This window comes from Sardina pilchardus, chromosome 20, assembly GCF_963854185.1.
Source record: "Sardina pilchardus chromosome 20, fSarPil1.1, whole genome shotgun sequence".
Classification (NCBI taxonomy): domain Eukaryota; kingdom Metazoa; phylum Chordata; class Actinopteri; order Clupeiformes; family Clupeidae; genus Sardina; species Sardina pilchardus.
In genome coordinates this window covers 24900729-24921724 of record NC_085013.1, presented here as the reverse complement: position 1 = coordinate 24921724, position 20996 = coordinate 24900729, and the positions used below count along the sequence as shown (strand labels likewise).

At 46.0% G+C, this 20996-nt stretch overlaps 1 protein-coding gene across 4 annotated transcripts in view; it reads right to left on the bottom strand.

The window, feature by feature from the left end:
* The window catches only part of LOC134068095 (zinc finger protein DPF3-like), a 53551-nt gene that overhangs the window by 24734 nt on the left and 7821 nt on the right, over positions 1 to 20996 (bottom strand). For all 4 annotated transcript variants that reach the window (XM_062523610.1, XM_062523613.1, XM_062523614.1 and 1 more), the window contains exons 2-3: positions 14881 to 15041; positions 12604 to 12711 (exon numbers count right to left, since the gene is read on the bottom strand). In XM_062523610.1, the coding sequence (XP_062379594.1) occupies positions 12604 to 12711; positions 14881 to 15041 (269 nt within the window). The remainder of the gene's footprint in view (positions 1 to 12603; positions 12712 to 14880; positions 15042 to 20996) is intronic.

The window sequence follows — 20996 nt, the reverse complement described above, 5'->3', positions numbered from 1 at the left end:
GACATGTTTCCATGATGATCCAATCAAAACACACGGAACTGGTTATGCTGTTGCTCAAGAGGTTGCCCCATTGTGTCATCACCTTAACAGTTTACTTTAGCTAGCACAAAGACATGTGTGATTCTGCCTGAATAAACAGACATCCGGAAAACTAGGAAGGCTGCATCTTTCTAGAAACGGACATTGGTTAACACCTCCAGCAGGATGAACACACGAAGACACACACACACACACACACACACACACACACACACACGCAGTTAAAACTGCGTCTTTCTAGAATACATTAGGTTGCACCAGCTGCAGAAGGTTTGGATACAAACACTGTTTGTACACACACACCGTTTCCGTTTCTATCTATACTACACCCAATACCCAAACGACAAAATCAAAAACCAGCAGACCACATAGAAAGGAAACACTATATGTCCACATAACCCACACCACCACCCTCCTCCACACACACACACACACACACACACACACACTGTAGTGGAACCACAAGGAGCAGTAATATACCAAAGAGACCGTATATCAGTGAACGTCATCGACCATACTTCCATCACATCTCTCTCTCTCTCACTCTCTCACAATCCCATCACATCTCTCTCTCTCTCTCACACACACACACTCTGTCTCTCTCTCTCACACACACACACACTCTATCTATCACACACACACACACACACACACACACACACACACACACACACTCTATCTATCACACACACATACACACACTCTCTCACACTCACACACACTCTATCTATCACACACACATACACACACTCTCTCTCACACACACACACACACACACACACACACACACACACACACACACACACACACACACACACACTCTCTCTCTCACACACACACACACACTCTCTCTCACACACACTATCGCTCTCTCTCTCTCACTAGAAGAGGAGTTTCTGCTCTGCATCATCATGTATGAAGACAGGTGTGAGGAGAGAGGAGGTGTGGGGAGAGAGAGAGGAGGTGAGAGGAGAGAGGAGGTGTGTGGAGAGAGGAGGTGGGGAGAGAGGAGGTAGAGAGTAGAGAGGAGGTGTGTGGAGAGAGGAGGTGTGTGGAGGGAGGAGGTGGGGAGAGGAGGTAGAGAGTAGAAAGGAGGTGTGTGGAGAGAGGAGGTGTGGGGAGAGAGAGGAGGTGGGGAGAGAGAGAAGGTGGGGAGAGAGAGAAGAGGTGTGTGTGGAGAGAGGAGGTGTGTGGAGGGAGGAGGTGTGTGGAGAGAGGAGGTGTGTGGAGAGAGGAGGTGTGAGGAGAGAGGAGGCAGAATAGTGGAGGAGATGAAGACCACAGGACACAGAACACAGCGTGTTGGTTTGGTTTGGTTTGGTTGGCGCTCCATTGTGTATGCACTTGCTGCCTCTCTCTGAGCGCGCTCAGAGCTGACTAGACAGCCAGCCTCGCCTCCCCTGGGAGACGCGCTATAAATAGAGCAGGAGGCATGACTGCCTGCCAGCCCAACACCACTCTCTCTTTCTCTCTCTCCCTTCCTCTCTCTCTCTCTTTCTCTTCATCACTCCATCTCTCCCTCTATCTATGCCCAACACATCTCTCTCTCCCTCTCTTCACTCTCACTCTTTCTCTTTCAATGCTCAACACCACTCTCTCTCCCTCTCACTCTCCCTCCCTCCCTCTCACTTTATCATTCTCTCTCCCTCTCTCTTCACTCTCACTCTTTCAATGCTCAACATCACTCTCTCTCCCTCCCTCTCTCTATCATTCTATCTCTCCCTCCCCCAATGCCCAACACCTCTCTCCCCCCCCATCACCACTCTCTCCTCTCTCGCTCTGCCCAACAACACAATCTCTCCCTCTTTCCCTCCTTATTTCTCTATCTCCCCAACATCTCTCTCTCACTCTCTATCTGCCTATGCCCAACTCGGTCTCGTTATTTCTCTACCTAATTCTCTCTCTCTGTGTCTATCCAACACCACTTGTTCTCTCCTTCCTTCCTTCTTTCTTTCTTTCTTTCTCTGAGACTCCTCCTGTCTCTCTTTTCCAGTGTACCTGCTACCTACCTCTCTCTCCCTCCTCTCTCTGTCAGCCAGCCTAACACCTCTCCCCTTCACTATCGCTCCCTTTCTCTCTCTTTGTCTCTCTCTCCCTCCCTCTCTCTCTGCCAGCCTGCCTAACACCTCTCTCCTTTCCTCTCACTCCCTCTATCTCTCCCCCTCACACACTCTTTCTCTCCCTCCCATGCACTCTCTCCCTCCCTCACACACACACTCTCTCTCCCTCCCTCCCCTATGTGCCAGCCTCTCTCATTCCTCTACTCTTCCTTCCTTCCTTCCTCCCTAACTCTCTCTCTCCCTCCCTCCCACCATCTCTCCCTCCATCTCTCTCCCCCTCCCTCTGCCCGCGCCACCATGCTGCTAATGCCAAGACCTTCACTGAGGCCCATACAGAGAACACAGGTACTGCACAAGTCTCCCATCGCTTACAGCGGCCTACACACACACACACACACACACACACACACACACACACACACACACACACACACACACACACACACACACACACACACACACACACACACACACACACACACACACACACACACACACACACACACACACACACACACACACACACACACACACACACACACACACACACACACACACACACACACACACACACACACACACACACACACACGTGAAAGGTCGTTGATTTGAGCCGGCTGAATTAGTGTCCCTTTATCTGCTCTTGAGGCAACATGTGGAGTGGTAGGGATGTCACAAGACACAAGGCACCTTTTTTTTTTTTTCTGAGGTACCAAAGCACTTGAGGAAGCAATTCTTTCAGATATGACAAGGGCAGAGAATGCGCCTAAATGCCAAGAGCATCAAAGTGGCCAGAGAAACATTGAGTCAAAATCAATTTATACCAGTTAATATGGAGAATAATACCCATCTTAAATATATATGGACAACGGACTGTAAACGGTGAAGGGCTATATAAAATGACAGATTACCTTTATTGTCTCGTACTCTATCAAACCATGCAGAAAAGGGAAATTTGTCTGTTGCAATTGTCAAGCCCCTTCAAGCCATGATCTGAATTTCCAAGTAGCATCTGCTCATAAACTCTTTACATTTGTACACGCTGAAAAAAACCCATAAGAGTTTCAGCCTCAGCCAACACACTCAGCAGGCAAAGAAATGCTCCGTCAGTACACACAAATACATGCGCGCGCACAAACAAACACACACACGAACACACACACACACACACACACACAACTCCCTGAGGCCAACAGCAGCATGTTTCCATGGGGCCTTGCTCCAGTAGCCATTGCTAACAGCTCCTCTCCTCTACTCTCCTCTCGTCTCAGTTTCGCTGCCTGTCTCTCCGGGAGTTTCCCTTGCAGCTGTCACAGACCCAGACAAACAGGGTATTTCACAGGGACTTTTAAGAGTCAATCTGCAAAAACGATGCAGGGAGAAAAAAAAACAGCAGGCAGCACTTATAAATAAATCAGCCTGTCAAACACACTCTCCTCAGCGCAAGCCAGCAGCCCAGCACCGCTCGGATCGCTCCGCAAGTAAGCAAGCAGGCTAGCTAACGGGCCCGGCTAACGGGAGCGCTAACGGGAGCGCTAACGGGAATCTGTGACGAGGACGAGAGAGTGACCGAGCGCGAGGGGGACAGCGAGAGAGGAAAAGACAAAGAGAGAGGAGGCTTGGAAACGATGGGGAGGGGAGAGAGAGAGAGAGAGGGAGGGAAAGAGAGAGAGAGAGAGGGAGGGAGAGGGAAAAGGGAGAGGGAGAAGAAGAGGAAGAGAGAGAGAAGAGAGAGAGGAGAGAGAGCAAGAGGGAGAGAGGGAGACAGAGAGAGAGGAAGAGAGAGGGAAAGAGAGAGAGAGAGAGAGAGAGAGAGAACAAGAAAGGGGGACATAGGGAAGGAGAGAGAGAGAGAGAGAGAGATAGCTGTAAAGGCATTTCGGTAACCTATTTTGTGGAATTTTCGTAACCTTAGTGGCATTTCTGTAACGTTGTGTGGCATTTTGGTAACGTCCAAGTGGCATTTCTGCAACCAAATTGGCATTTTAGTAACATTCCTTTTTTGAGTGGAATATTTGTAACATATGAAATAAAAAGCTTTTTGCACACAATTGAATATAATCTGAGTTACTTACCGCCCTCTTAGTGTCATCATGCAAAAAATGTTAAACATTTTGTTTATACATCTACAGGAGATGGAATTATCATATTGCGTCTATATTCTCTCTCTCTCTCAATTATCTACAATTATTTTCTACAATTATTTTAATTTGTAAATTAACACACAATTAAGTAATGAGTATAGCATAGGTTTAAGAAGAGAAAATGAGCAAGTTTATGAATGAGCAACATTCACAAGGCCAGAACTGAGAGACTCAGGAGAAGCTTCTAACCTCAGGCCATCTGAATCATGAACTCACACTATACTGAAATTGCACACATTCACTCCCCAGCTCTCACAGACACTTCTTAACATTTAACACCACAGACACACAAATACCTAACTGCAGCACATTATATACCATTATATTCCCATTGTAAGTATCCCAGAGATACTTCCTAAAATGTACTGACTGTGAGTTCAGCTGGTCAGTTTGTGACGCCCATGTGCCATGTATGAGGTCAGATATTTTGCATTTAGAAGGGTGGAATATGACTTTGCATACATTAAATGACATCTACATTAAGTGCTTTCAGGAAATACTAGTGCAGTGCCCGTACAAACAATGTTTTCCAAGACACTTGTTGCCCAATTACATCAATCAGGCAACAGAACCGCTAGGGCGGTAGGCAACCGCGGTTGTTGATGTAGAGTAGCCTATGCAACGTTACGTTACTCAAACAGACTGCTTACCAACATGGGTGCATGTGTGTCGGACTCAGCACGTTTTCTCCAAGATCAACGATGTTGAAACGCACCGTTGTTTCAGTGAGACATTGTAATTTCCATGAATGGCAACACGAGAGTTTGTCAGCGAAATGGGCTTTTTTTTCTATGCTGGAGTGAGAGTGAGATGGGGAGAGGCTAGAGAGTGGTAGAATTGTATTTTGCTTAATTTAACGATATCTTTGTCATTTTTTGTCCAAAAACGACCAAACTTTGCACTGCAGTCACAAATTCAATTAGCAGAGCTGCCAACTTTTCCAAAAACCTTGGAGTGAGATTCTGTCGGGAGTGACCAAAAATTTGTCCTGCACTCAGCCTAGTGTTGTCGCGACACCAAAATTATTGTTTTGATACCGATACTTTATCGATGCTTTTTTACCATTTTAGTGTATTTGGTGATTTAATCATCAGTTGCCTAATATTGAATATTGTGTGATTATTCACACCAGTGGCCATCCAAGATTTTGCTTGACCCTCCATACACACACACACACACACACACACACAAAGAGTGAGAGAAAATTATAGTCATGTTTCTATAGGCCTACCATATATTTTGGAATTCATATAATTGTACATATTTGACAACGTTTAGTATTTTACAAGACTATTACACTTAGTCATATCTTTAAGTGGTGTGTATGTCTAATTGAGTGCGCATTAGCGGTGTGCGTAATTGAGTGCCTGTCGCTTTAAGAAATACGTGAGGGTAGCTGTAGCCTTCGGGAGTGAAAAAAAAGATGCATAATAGCCTAGTGCATGACAAGGATATGTGGAAGCAATTCATTTTGCTTTCTGTGTCATTAGATAAACTAGATGTACCGCAAAGCGATACACAACATGACCGCCGCTCAGTCCTGCACATTCTCTCCGCAAATATCAATCACGCTTTTGTTTCCATGCTTGCTTTTGTGTATGAGTGCTTCTCTGTCTATGAGTGTGTGTGTGTGTGTGTGTGTGTGTGTGTGTGTGTGTGTGTCTGCTTGTGTGTGTGTTTTATGTGTCTCTATGTGTATATGTTCACTGTGCTCTCTGCCGTCACTGTCACTCCAATATCAGATCACACACACACACACACACACATGCAGGCACACACTCACACACACACACACACACATGTGAATGTGTGTGCCCGCACACACACACGCACGCACACACACACACACACACACACACACACACACACACACACACACACACACACACAGAGAGAGAGAGAGAGAGAGAACACACACAGAATACACACAGATAACACAAAACACACACAGACACAGAGAGAGAGAGAGAAAGAAAGAGAACACACAGTGTGTGTGTGTGTGTGTGTGTGTGTGTGTGTGTGTGTGTGTGTGTGTGTGTGTGTGTGTATTGTGCATTTGTGTGTGTGTGTGTGTGTGTGTGTGTGTGTGTGTAAGGGTGCATGTGTGCATGCATGTGGGTGTGTTTGTGCATGTGTTTGTGTAATTTTTTATGTACATGTGTGTATGTGCTTGTGCCTGTGTGTGTAGGTATGTGTCTGTGTGTGTGTGTATTTATGTGTGTGTTCCTGCATGTTTGTGTGTTTGTTGCACCCAGAGGAACCATTCTCTTTTAAAACATATATATTTGGAAACTAGTTGATTAAAGGTTTCTAATGGTGTCACTTCCCAGGGGGGGATTTAGACTCCAGAGGGTTAATACCACCATCTACAGGCCGATGGGTATACAGTCCTGAATGTACACATAAATCCATTTATTTTATAGCCCCCCATGGATGAAATTCCACAAAACGTGGCATACTCCCGAGGGTGTCAGGTTAATCATACACATGAAATTTGGTGCAGTTCATAACATCTCATCTGAAGATAGGGGCGATTAAAGCAATATTACATTGCATTTTCAATTTTTACCATGGGGGTGCAAATCACAAATGACTGGTTATAAGCTAAGTTGATACGAGCTCTTGAGACCAACATACCATAAACATTTGTCATCCTCGGTGCTGACAAAATGTTAGTCTACTGGGGCTACATGCCCACCAAGTTTCATGTGCCCCGGTGTTATGGTGTCCCGGGAATCGTTTACACACGCACACACGCCATACATCCATTTTCTCACGCAAAACAAAATCTGAACTTGGGCTGAGACCTGAGACTCGTTCGTTCCTTTTCAAACTCCTCGACGGTAGCCTAGATGGCGCTAAGAAGCGTTTAAGTTTGCGATAGAAGGAGGAGACACCCGCGGGAGAAACCTTTATTGTCGAGAAAATCGCCAATCTGGTCAAAGACTAGGTATGTTGTTACAATCAATGTCACGAATCATATATAGGCCTATCGTTAATTAAGAACTCACCCTCTTAAACTTTAAATCTTCAAATGAATTAGTTTGTGTGGATTTGATTCCCTACATGTTAACTTTAGACTAACTTGTAGCACTTTTGTTGCACTGTTTGTTTGCTGGAACGTGTGGATGAAACATTGCAAGACACTCATCTCTCATACGATCCCATGAAATATTTTCTTCGACCTGTTATTTTGTATGTATTTATGACTGCCGCTAGCATAGCTAGCGAAGCGGTCATATAGTTGTTGTCAAAGTTTTTTTTTTTTTTTTTTTTTTTTTTCGTCATCGATTCTGAATTTTTGGTCAACAGGCAAAAAAAAGATGCAAAGTCATATTTCACCCTTCGAAATGCAAAATAGCTGACCTCATATGTGGCACACGGGCGTTACAAACTGACCAGCTGAAATCACAGTCAGTACATTTTAGGATGTATCTCTTGGATACTTACACCTAGGTGCCTTAAATTATATATTTTCTGGAAGATCTTGATGAGTAGTCACTTAATGTATGCAAAGCCATATTCCCCCTTTCTAAATGCAAAATATCTGACCTCACGTGGCACGTGGGCATTACAAATTGACCAGCTGAACTCACAGTTAGTACATTTTAGGATGTATCTCTTGGATACTTACACCTAGGTGCCTTGTATCATATATTTCCTGAAAGCTCTTGATGTGTAGATGTCATTTAATGTATGCAAAGCCATATTCCCCCCTTTCTAAATGCAAAATATCTGACCTCACACGTGGCACATGGGCGTTACAAACTGACCAGCTGAACTCAGTCAGTACATCTAGGGTGTATCTCTGGGATACTTACATCTAGGTGCCTTGTATCATATATTCCCTGAAAGCTCTTGATGTGTAGATGTCATTTAATGTATGCAAAGGCATATTCCACCCTTCTAAATGCAAAATATCTGACCTCAAATGTGGCACACGGGCGTTACAAACTGACCAGCTGAACTCACAGTCAGTACATTTTGAACACAGACTGCTAGACATGTGAAAAGTCATCTGTCAGTATTTGTCAATTGTAGATATGTGATTCAATGATGTACATTTTTGATATTGTTCACAGCTAGTCTAAACCTAACCCTAGGCAATGTTACAGAAATGCCACAAATTACACTTTTACTTGTAGTGCTCTCATCCGATATATTTTTTAAAAAACATTTCCAACAATATTGTAAGTGTTACTGAACTGTCCAAAGCTATAGTGTTACCTTCCCCCTGAATTTTATGCAGGCTGAAATCACAAACATTTTATATTTCCCATTCATTCTCATTCATTTATATGTGGAAATGTCTATATTTTTTACTTATATTGTCATAAATGTCAATAGTAGTATTTGTCAAGTAGATATGTGATTCAGTGATATAAGGATGTAAATGTTTTTTTGATATTGTTCATAGTTTGGCTTAACCTAACCCTAGGCAATGTTACAGAAATGCCACAAAATACACTTTTACTTTGTAGCGCTCTCTTCCGATATATATTTTTTAAAAATGTCCAACAATATTGTAAGTGTTACTTTACTGTCCAAAGCTATAGTGTTACCTTCCCCCTTAATGTTATGTAGGCTGAGATCACAAACATTTTATATTTCCCATTCATTTTCATTCATTTATATGTGAAAATGTCTATATTTTTTACTTATATTGTCATAAATGTCAAAACTAGTATTTGTCAAGTAGATGTGTAATTAAGTGATATGATGATGTAAATATTTTTTTGATACTGCTCATAGTTTGACTAAACCTAACCCTAGGCAGTGTTACAGAAATGCCACAGAAACGTATTATTAGTTCATATTTATCCTTTAGAAACACATCCTCTGAATTTCTGCTAGATGAAATGAAGTATCATACACTATTGTTCACAACTGTGGTGATCATATGTTTTTTTGGTGTTATACAAGTAGAATAATAGCAAAAATTAGGGACGTTACCAATATGCCACAATAGGTTAGTATACTCCATAAACATGATGAAAATTTAGATTTTTGCTTAGAAACCACTGGGTTACTACACAGACTACTGATTTTCCCTTTTACACAAAGAAAAATGCAAATATTATATTTTAATACTGTTGTAGACAGCAAAACTTCTTCATCACAATTTGTGGAATTTCGGTAACGTCAGCTAAATACAGAAATTCTAAATAAATCCCTAAAAAGTTAACCAATCTTTCTGAAACTAACTGAGGGTGTTATGGGGCTCCCCTACAACAGGTATTGATGAAAAAAACACTTGCCTCACTAATGCACAACTTGCATGGAACCACACAATATAAAACTTTCAAGTCCATAGTAGCATATATGATCCAAGGGGCTCTTTTTGGCCAAATATTTTGACAAAAATGAAAAACCGGAGTGAATAGGAGGGAATTATTATGGTCAAGGTATAGCACCAAATGAGATCCAGAATCTGTAAAAACATTTTAAATCACCCTAGAAATGGTGGATATAGGACTTGTGGCATTTTGGTAACCTCTCACACCTTTAAATGCCCATCAAATGTATATAACTAAGGTTAAGACTCTAAATAAAATATATGATAAAGAGAAGGGTGGCCACATCAGGTTTATGTGTAAAAGTATCCACAGAAACCATATTTTAGTTGTTGGAGAGTGAAAAAAGAGCAATGTTACAAAAATGCCACTTCCCTACAGCTATAGAGAGAGAGAGAGAGAGAGAGGAAAACAATGGAGGAGGAAGTGCGGAAGTCAGAGACAAAAGGCAGGGCTTCAATCGCCCCCTCTCCCTTATCAGGTCCCCAACACATTCCTCCAGCAACTCCCTCATCAAAATAGCTCACATTCCAGCCTTCCACCAGAAGCAGAGGGACAAACATGCACACAAACACACAGACAGAAACAGAGCGTGCACACACACGCAAACACACACTCTCAGCGCCTTGCACACGTGTTATTTCACACAGACCCTGTTTGGCAAGAGGGGGGGGGGGGGGTGCTGAGGCCGACTGCAGGTGAGAGAGGAACAAAGGCAGCAGAACATGGTGGAGCCGCACGTCCCACAGTGAGAACCACAAGGGAACCAGTCTGTGTGGAACCCCTGAGGAGAGAACGGAACCAGTCTGTGTGGAACCCCTGAGGAGAGAACGGAACCAGTCTGTGTGGAACCCCTGAGGAGAGAACGGAACCAGTCTGTGTGGAACATCAGAGGAGAGTACGGAACTGTCTGTGTGGAACTCCTGAGGAGACGTCAGAGGACTGAACGGAACCAGTCAGTGTGGAACCTATCTGTGTCTGAGAGTAGTACCAATCTATGTGGAACCTATCTATGTCTGAGAGCAAAATCAGTCTATTTGGAACCTGTCTGGCTGAAAGCAGAACTGGTCTGTGTGGAACCGGACTGTGTTAGAGAGTAGTACCAATCTATATGGAACCTATCTGTGTCTGAGAGCAAAATCAGTCTATGTGGAACCTATCTGTGTCTGAAAGCAAAATCAGTCTATGTGGAACCTATCTGTGTCTGAGAGCAAAATCTGTCTATATGGAACCCATCTGTGTCTGAGAGCAAAATCAGTCTATATGGAACCCATCTGTGTCTGAGAGCAAAATCAGTCTATGTGGAACCTGTCTGTCTGAAAGCAGAACTGGTCTGTGTGGAGCCTGACTGCGTCTGTGGTAGGGCAACGAGGATACGGTACAACATGGTAGCTGCAGGAATAATGGCACTTATTTAGGACACAACACAGAAGAGGAGGAGAGAGGAGGGGAGAAAAGACCATGCAGGAGGAGAGAGAAAGAGAAGGGCAGCGTGCCAGAGAAAGAGAAGAGAAAGAGAGGAGAGGGGGTGATAGAGAGAGATATAGGAAGATAGGGAAGGAGAGAGAGAGAGAAAGAGAGAGAGAGAGAGAGAGAGAGAGAGAGAGAGAGAGAGAGAGAGAGAGAGAGAGAGAGAGAGAGAGAGAGAGGGAGAGGGAGAGAGAGCGTTGTTGTGGGGGAGTTGGAGAAGCACAGATCCAGTGTCTGTGATGAACCATCTCCACTGCACTGAGGCAGCACACACACACACACACACACACACACACACACACACACACACACACACACACACACACACACACACACACACACACACACACACACACACACACACACACACACACACACACACACACACACACACACACACACACACACACACACACACACACACACACACACACACACACACACACACACACACACACACACCTCTCCCCCTCCCCCACAGTGCTCCTAGGCCCACAATTTCATTCCCCTCAGAAATACGGTTAGCATCTTGGCAGACACGACCACAGGCTCTTATCCAAATATTAAAAGAGTGTGTTTTCACCCAGGTGATTTAATCACTCCAGGAAACACACACCGCTTGCGAGGGCTACCGCTAGGTAGAGCATGCGAAGACGTAGAGTACACACACTTGATTCAATAAACAGTGTCTCGTAAACTGCTGCGGTATCAATACGGGAGAGGCAGGGCTATTAGCGTTAACCACATTAGAATTTGTGTAGGTCTGCCGTGTACGTGTGTGAGAGGAAGTTTGTCTTTGTGTGTGGGGGGGATGGAGAGAGAGGGAGAGAGAGAATGAGAGAGGGGGGAGTGGAGTTCAAAGGCAGGGGTGACAAATGACTAGGCTGGATGGCATGTGTATATATGTGTGTATGTGCAAGTATGTGTGTGTGTGTGTGTGTGTGTGTGTGTGCGCACCTGTGTGTGTGCGTGTGTATCTATACAAATATATAGGCTGGAGAGTGTGTATATATGTGTGTGTGTGTGTGTGTGTGTGTGTGTGTGTGTGTGTGTGTCTAAGTGCAAGTGTATGTGTGTGTGTGTGTGTGTGTGTGCGCGCGCACGCACCTGTGTATATATGACTAGGCAGGAGTGTATATATACATATATATATGACTAGGCAGGAGTGTGTCTATATATATATGTATGTGCGTGTGTGTGTGTCTGTGTGTGTGTGTGTGTGTATGTGTGTACATGTGTGTGTATTGAACACAGTCACAGCTATTTCTACCATCAGGAAACTGATGAAAGTGGCGTGAGCCTGCTCACATAGATACTGGAAGGCCAAGCCCACAGCCTGCTGCACGTATTCGTGTGTGTGTGTGTGTGTGTGTGTGTGTGTGTGTGTGTGTGTGTGTGTGTGCACGTGTGTGAGAGTGACCGAGAGAGAGACAGAGGGCTGTGTGTGGTGTGAAAGTGTTAAGAGTTAAGACTATATGGTCATAAGTGAGAACATGTCAAAGAGAGAGGAGGAAAGTAGCAAGTTGATTTGTGTGTGTGTGTGTGTGTGTGTGTGTGTGTGTGTGTGTGTGTGTGTGTGTGTGTGTGTGTGCTCACCGAGCTGCAGCCCACACAGCCGAAGGCGCGGATCCATAGAGGTGTGAAGCCTCCTCTTCTTCCTCCAGCAACGTGCTGGGTAGGTGTACATTTGACCCGCGGTCATTCCTGTGTATACACACACATAGATATATAAACACACGCACACACACACACACACACAGATATATAAACACACACACAGATACACAAACACATATATAGATATAGCACACACACACACACACACACAAAGATAAAGACACCGCAACACACACACTTCCTCCAACAGTAAGGCAGGTAGGTGTACATCTGCCCTGCAGTCAAGTGTGTGCACTGACACACACACATACAGTGGGTATAGTAAGTATGCACACCCATGCTAAAGTTGACTAAAAAGAGGAATATAAAATCATCTTTTGAGAATTGATTGTAATGCCTTAATTAAAAAAAATAGTAAAAATCAAACCGCTAAGGACACTAATTTTCTTTGTGATTGAAGAATGTATCGTAAATAGATAAATGTTCTTCCTTAAATATAGGTTGCATAAGTATTTGACCCCTATGTTAAATTAGCCTGTGTGATTTGCATTGAGCTCAATGAGCATCAAACAGGCTAATAGGCTAACTGGAAAAAGCACCATGCCAATCTCTAGCTATGGTGAAGGGTATGTGATGATGTGGGGCTATTTTAATTCCAAGGGCCAAGGGAACTTTATCAGGATGCATAATATCCTGGATCCATGAAATAACTGGCCTTTAAAAATAAAAACATATAAAAAATCCTCCTGCTCCTATGGGAATTTAACATAGGGGGTCAAATACTTATGCAACCTGTATTTAAGGAAGAACATTTATCTATTTACGATACATTCTTCAATCACGAAGAAAATTAGTGTCCTTAGCAGTTTGATTTTTACTCATTTTTTGAACTAAGGCATTACAATCAATTCTCAAAAGATGATTTTATATTCCTCTTTTTAGTCAACTTTAGCATGGGTGTGCATACTTACTATACCCACTGTACAGACACAAGCACAAGCACAAGCGCACGCACACACACACACAGTCCCTATGATGTATCCACCAGGGCCTTGACGGCGTCATCCAGATATACCAGTTGTAGAAGCAAACAACACACACAATCCCTGTGATGTTTGCATCATGACCTTCGATGATGTTGCCACATACAGATGTAGCAGTTAAAATGGCAAGCAGCAAGAAACACACACACACACACAGACACACACACACACACACTCCCCATCATGTAAGTGCTCGGGCCTCGGTGGTTCCGCTCCATAGGGGGGTAGCAGATAAAATGGCAAACGGCAAGCAACACAGACACACACACACACACACAGACACACAGACACACACAGACACACACACAGACACACAGACACACAGACACACAGACACACAGACACTAGAGATGCACGATATATCGGCGGCCGATATATTATTGGCCGATAAGTGAAATTTTAAAAATATTAATATATTTTTTAAAGCCCTAATTTCCCAACTACATAAGGCCTGTCTGGCTGCATGCTACTTGAGCTTGGTTGGCCACTTCTTCCTCAAAATAATGCCAGCTGTGTGGAAGTATTTCACCATTCTAACAAGATCTGCGTTGAATCTATGCAGCCCAAAATCCTCTCCTGAACGGTCTTCATTTTAACCTAAGCAGAGAGCGAAGCTCAGCCTACTCCGAGCGAATTGTTTTGCTGGTGTGTGCACTTTACCACCGCGCTAGTCGGGGAGACAAACAAAATCTTTGGTGTGACAAATCAGTAGATAAGTAGTTCTAAGTATTATATTTGCATTTCGTTTGGTTGGCTTTTGTTATATTACCGCTGCAGCACTGCAGGTTGTGCGCAACAGAAGGTAGCCTACTTTTTTACACTGGACAGCACTCCGTTAATTTGCCCGTCTTTTTTTGCGGTTCGGCTGGAGGAAATAGGCTACTGGAAGTGAAACATGGGGTATCAATTAGCCTACAACATGATAGGCTACAGTCCGAGGAGTTGCAGCTTTATCTTTATCGGCCCTAAAATTCTATATCGGTGCATCTCTAACACACACACACACACACACACACACACACACACACCCCATAATAGGGCCTCGGTGGTACCGCTCCATCCAGGTGTAGCAGCTAAAATGGCAAGCGGCAAGCAACACAGACACAGACACAGACACAGACAGACACAGACACAGACACAGACACAGACACAGACACAGACACAGACACAGACACAGACACAGACACAGACACACTCCCTGTAATGTCCGTACCAGGGCCTCGGTGGTGGCGCTCCATCCAGATGTAGCAGTTGTTCTGGGCCACGCCCGTCTGGGAGTCCAGGAAGGGCAGGCGGACGCTTCGCTCGGCGCACAGGCGCGCGTTGTAGCTGCGGCAGTGTTCGATGGCCTCCTGGTAGAACTGGTCACCCAGCCTGCGGAAAAACACACACACACACACACCACATAAGGACAAGTCCACTCAGTCCACAAGTCACTGCACGCCTACAGAACTGGTCAACCAGCCTGCAAAAAAATAAATAATCACACAGAGCTACTTCCACTCAGTCCATAAGTCAATCAACTCCTATAAAACTGTTCACCCATTTTGAAAAAAATAAAATAAAAAAATATATCACACAAGAGCAACTTCACTCAGCACAAGTCAATCTACTCCTATTCATGGGTTTCATCAGGTCCCTTTCCACAGGTGTATACACTATACAATCAAGCACCTAGTTTATGAATGCACACTGCATGATATTTGATTAATACACCTGTGGAAAGGGACCCGATGAAACCCATGAATAGAACTGGTCACCCAGCCTGCGAAAAATAAAGATCACACAGGGGCAACTCTACTCAGCACAAGTCAATCTACTCCTATACAACTGGTCAGCCAGCTTGCAAAACAAACAAAAAAAAATCACACAGGGATAACTCTTCTCCTACTGTAGGTCATCTAATCTCTACAGCGGCAGAAGGCCCTTGACCGGGGCCATAGGCCTGACCTGTGTATACACACACACATAGATGTATCGCGCGCACGCGCACGCGCACGCACACGCACACGCACACGCACACAATACATGGCCATCCACCCCATCACCACCCCATAGAGCAGCTCCCTGGAGCCACGCATCCAGACTAGAGCCAGAGGCATCAGGTCAGGAGGAGGCCATTCTGCTGAACATGACACCAGGGTGGCAGAGGAACTAGCAAAGGGCAGTCATCGGGGCCCTTCAGGGAGGACACTGAACCGAGCACACACACACATACACACACACCACACACATACACCACACACACACTGTTCACTGCGCAGATGACTCAGGAGTGTCATCATTCAGGAAAATCATGAATACTACTAGACTTGTAATACGTAAGTGGCTTTGGATAGAAGCGCTCGCTAGATGAATAAATGTATCTATGTAGACTGAGATTCCTCTACCGTATGGAAAATCATATGAGGTTAACACTACTAGTAAATTGAGGTTCCTCTACCATGTCCACAGGTTTGTCTGGCAGACCAGCAAAAAGGAAATGCAACCACAGGCTATCACACCTCTACTATGGCTATCTGAGAGAGTGTGTGTGTGTGTGTGTGTGTGTGTGTGTGCACACCCTAAATGAACCTCACGTCAAATCCAAACTCAGAAGTGCACTTCAGGATAGCCATCTACAGAACAGCTAGAACTGGATTGTTTCTCTTCCCATCCAAACCAGGGCTGCACAATCATCTCCATCATGATCGCAATATGAACCAAAGTGATTACCCAATCGCAAAAGCTACAAATAATCGTGCACAGTTAATTTAGTCACATTCATCCATGTGGATCACCCCCACCCCCCGATGTGGATCACCCCCACATCCCAGAAGGACAGGGAGCAAACAGGAGGGCATATTCAAACTCACACAAACTAGCACAGACCAGCATCACACACACTCTCACATACACACTTGCACTTACACACAAACATATTCTCACACTCGCACTCACACACACTAGCACAGACCAGCATCACACACACTCTCACATACACACTTGCACTTACACACAAACATATTCTCACACTCACACACTTCAGCCAAACATCATATGCGTGTGCAGCTATGAGCCTTGCACCAGTGTGACAGTGTAAGATAGTGTGTGTGTACCTGCTCAGATTAGACCCATAGCACGGATCGCTGACGCGCGCACGCGCACACGCGCACACGCGCACACGCGCACACGCGCACACGCGCACACGCGCACACACGCACACACGCACACACGCACACACGCACACACGCACACACGCACACACGCACACACGCACACACACACACACACACACACACACACACACACACACACACACACATACACGCACACACACACACGCGCACACACACACACATAAAATAAAATGGCACTTTAGCAGGAGAGCAGAGATATTGAGCGAGAGATGAGTATGGCTTCCTGAGAGAGATCAGGGCAAAGCAGAGCCCAGGTGAAAGGGGAGCTCGTTTAAACTCTGCTCGCGTCTGCTCTGATGTCACACCCAGCATGGTGTGTGTGTGTGTGTGTGTGTGTGTGTGTGTGTGTGTGTGTGTGTGTGTGTGTGTGTGTGTGTGTGTGTGTGCGTGTTGCACTGGAAAACTGAGGGGTTGGGTGTTAATATGCACTGTGAGAGCTGTGAACTCAAACCTCGTCCTACACACACACACACACAAACATGTCCTCCCCCACACAGGCAAAGGCTCTCTCCCCCTACAGTCACACACGCGTGTGTATTAGACACACTCTCTCCCTCACACAGACACAGGCACACACATACACACTCTCTCACACACAGACACAGACACAGGCACACACATACACACAATCTCACACACACACACACACACACACTCTCACTCTTCCTCCCTCCCTCACTCTCATACTCAAAAACACACACACACACACACACACACACACGTACACTTGCTCACTTGCTCTCTGTCTCACTCTCTCCCTCCCTCCCCCACTCTCTCACTCACTCACTCAAAACACACACACACTAACACACACACACACACACACACACACACACACACACTCTCTCTCTCTCTCTCTCTCTCTCTGACACTCTCTGACACACACTCACACACACAGACACACACACACACAAACACACATTCTCTCTCTCTGTCACACACACTCACATTCTCTCTCTCTCTGACACACACTCACACACACAGACACACACACACACACGTTTCATATGCTAATTACAGCAGGCAATTAATTAGGCGAGGGTTGAGCTCCGGCAGACCCGGCAGCCATGCTTTAATCTGGGAGCATTAAAAAGCAGAACAAAGACTCCGCATCCTCCGGCACCTACCCACGTCACCACGCCACGCCAACGCCACGCCAACGCCCTGCCCACAGCCGTCCCTCACCCATGCCCGTACCGGCACGCCCACAGGTCGCCTGGCCCACAACCAGAACCAGAACCAGGACCAGGAACCAGAACCAGGGTCCAGAGGCGCTCGGCTGAGGCTGCCCACTGGAGCCACATGGTCCCAATTACCCCGAAGCCTCCAGCCTCCGCAGAGCTGCAGCGTAGCATGTTGTCCTTAACGACTGTGTTAATAACAACTGGAACGCGCTCAACCGGGGTCGTTTCAGGCGGACGTGACGTCATTCCACCAGCCGCCCGTTACCACAACGACGCAAATGGAACGCGGCTCTGCTCCCCAGACGACTCCGCCCACACCGAGCTGCAGAGGAGAGGCACGCCGCCATTTCTATCAGGTCCTCTGGGACGCAGCCGGGCCGGTGTAGGACCAGGACTGGGCCGGGACTGGAGTCCAAAGGGCGCCCCCTTCTGGGCCTCATCTGCATTGTGCTCAGTGGCTGGCGGGTCGGCCTAGCAGCCAGGCTGCAGCGGGCAGTCAGTGAGTCAGTCTCTGCGCCCCCCCCATTGGTCTGTCTCTCCTTCTCTCCCAATTCGTCTCTCTCTCTCTCACTCTCCCTCGCTCGCTGTTGATTTCTCTCACTCTCCCTCTCTCTCACTCTGTCTCACTCTCCCTCGCTCTGTTGATTTTTCTCTCTCGCTCTCCATTGCCGTTGGTCTGTATCTCCTTCTCTCCCGATTTGTCTCCCTCTCTCTTTCTCTCGCTCACGCTCCCTCCCTCCCTCCCTCCCTCTCTTTCTGGCCGTCTGTCTCTCCTTCTCTCCCAATTCGTCTTTCTCTCTCGCTCTCCCTCTCGCCATCTGTCTGTCTCTCCTTCTCTCCTGGTTTATCTCTCTCTCTTTCCCTCTCTCTGTTGCTCACTCTCCATCTTCATGTCTCTCTGTGTCTCTCGCTCTCCATCTCTCCTCTCCCCTCTCTCTCTCTCTCTTGCTCTCTCTCTCTCTCTCTCTCTCTCCCTCCCTCCCTCCCTCCCTCCCTCCCTCCCTCCCTCTCGCGGCGAGAAGCCCTCTTCAGGCGCTGAGCAGACACATGTGAAATGTTGTCTCACACAAAGAGAACTGCTCTTGTGGGATAAGACAATGCCTCAGTGTGGGAGAGGATGGCAGGAGAGAGAGAGAGAAACAGAGTGAGGGATAGAGAGGGATAGATAGAGAGAGAGAGAGTTAGAAAGTAAAGGAGTGAGAGTAAAGGAGAGAGGGAGAGAGAGGGTAGGGGAGAGCTAGAGAGAGAGAGTACAGGTATAAAACGAGAGAGAGAAAGATGGGGGGAGGGGGTTGGGTTATACTGGCAAAGATAAAGAGGAAGAGGAAGGAAGAGAGAGGGGGTGGAGAGAGAGAGAGAGAGAATAAGCGATAGAGGCAAAGAGAAAGAGTGATAAAGAATGTAGGAGACAGACAGAGAGAAAGAAGATGATTTAGAGAGCTGAAGAGAGAAAGCACAAACATGAGGAAAGAATAGGGGTGAGGGACAGACAGACAGACAGACAGACAGACAGACAGAGACAGACAGAGACAGACAGAGACAGACAGAGACAGACAGAGACAGACAGAGACAGACAGACAGATCTATAAACCAGACAGACAGAAAGGCAAATAGACAGGAAGATAGACACAGATCAAACAGATGGGCAGACAGACAGGTAGAATAGGAAGAAACAGACTACACACACACACACACACACACGTATGCAGACACTGTCACACATGCACGCACACACACACACGCACACACACACACACACCTGACAGAGACTCTATGGGGAGGAGCCAGGAGCCAGAGGCAGTGGGGGACTGACTGACTTATTCCTGTGGGACTGGTGTGCTGTGAATGTGTGCAGTGGAGTGTTGCTGATGGCGGGTGTGAGAGATGTGTGTGTGTTAGTGTGTGTGTGTGTGTGTTAGCACACTATAGTGTTGGTGTGCATGTTGGTGTAACTGTAATGTTGTAGTGTGCGCTGTAATGTTGCAATGCTGTGTATGTGTGTATGCGTGTGTACTGTAGCATCAGTGTGTGTGTGTGTGTGTGTGTGTGTGTGTGTGTGTGTGTGTGTGTGTGTGTGTGTGTGTGTGTGTGTGTGTGTGTGTGTGTGTGTGTGTATGTGTGTGTACACTGGTGAAGTGTATCGTATGCGGTTATGTTGCTGGGGTCAGCCTGTGAGGGGTTGGCTTTACTCCACACACACGGCACAGGTGGGCAACAGCTGGCCAGAGAGAGAGAGCAGAGGACTTGTGTCAAACCTGCAAAAAGATTAACCAGTCTGTCAGAAAACAGGGAGCAGGATCGCCCGTCTGTGTGTGTGTGTGTGTGTGTGTGTGTGTGTGTGTGTGTGTGTGTGTGTGAGAAGAGGCGATGTGTTTCCCTGAGCAGCAGGTGGCATGACCTGGGTGACAGATCTCTCAGCAACACCCCATAATGAGTGACATGTTCCAGTGTGCTGGAGAGGCTCTCCCTCACAATCACACACACACACACACACACACACACACTTCTCACTCATTTCAGCTCCTCACCCTCCCCTACAAACACACACACACACTCACTCATTTGTATCCCTCTCTTTCTCACTCTTGTCATCCCTCACACTCACACACTCAAACACACCAAAAGCTTCTCTTCCTTTCTCACTCACAGTTGCCATCTCTCCAACTCTTCTCCCACCCTTCTCCTCTCTCTCTCTCACTCTCTCTTTCTGTCTCACACACACAAACTTTTTTGAGTGTGTCACTCTTCACCTGTCCTGTCTTGTTTATGTCTCTTCTGGCTCTCCATTTTCTTCTCTTCAGCATTCACTTCTCTTTCGTTTTTGTTCTCATCACTCACTCGCTCGCTCGCTTCTCTCCTTCCTTCTGTTCAGTGTCTCCCTCCCTCTCTCTCTCTTCTTTTTTATTATCTTCATTCCTTCTCTCTTTCAAATCATTCTTCCATCACTCTCCCTTTCTCTCCGCTCC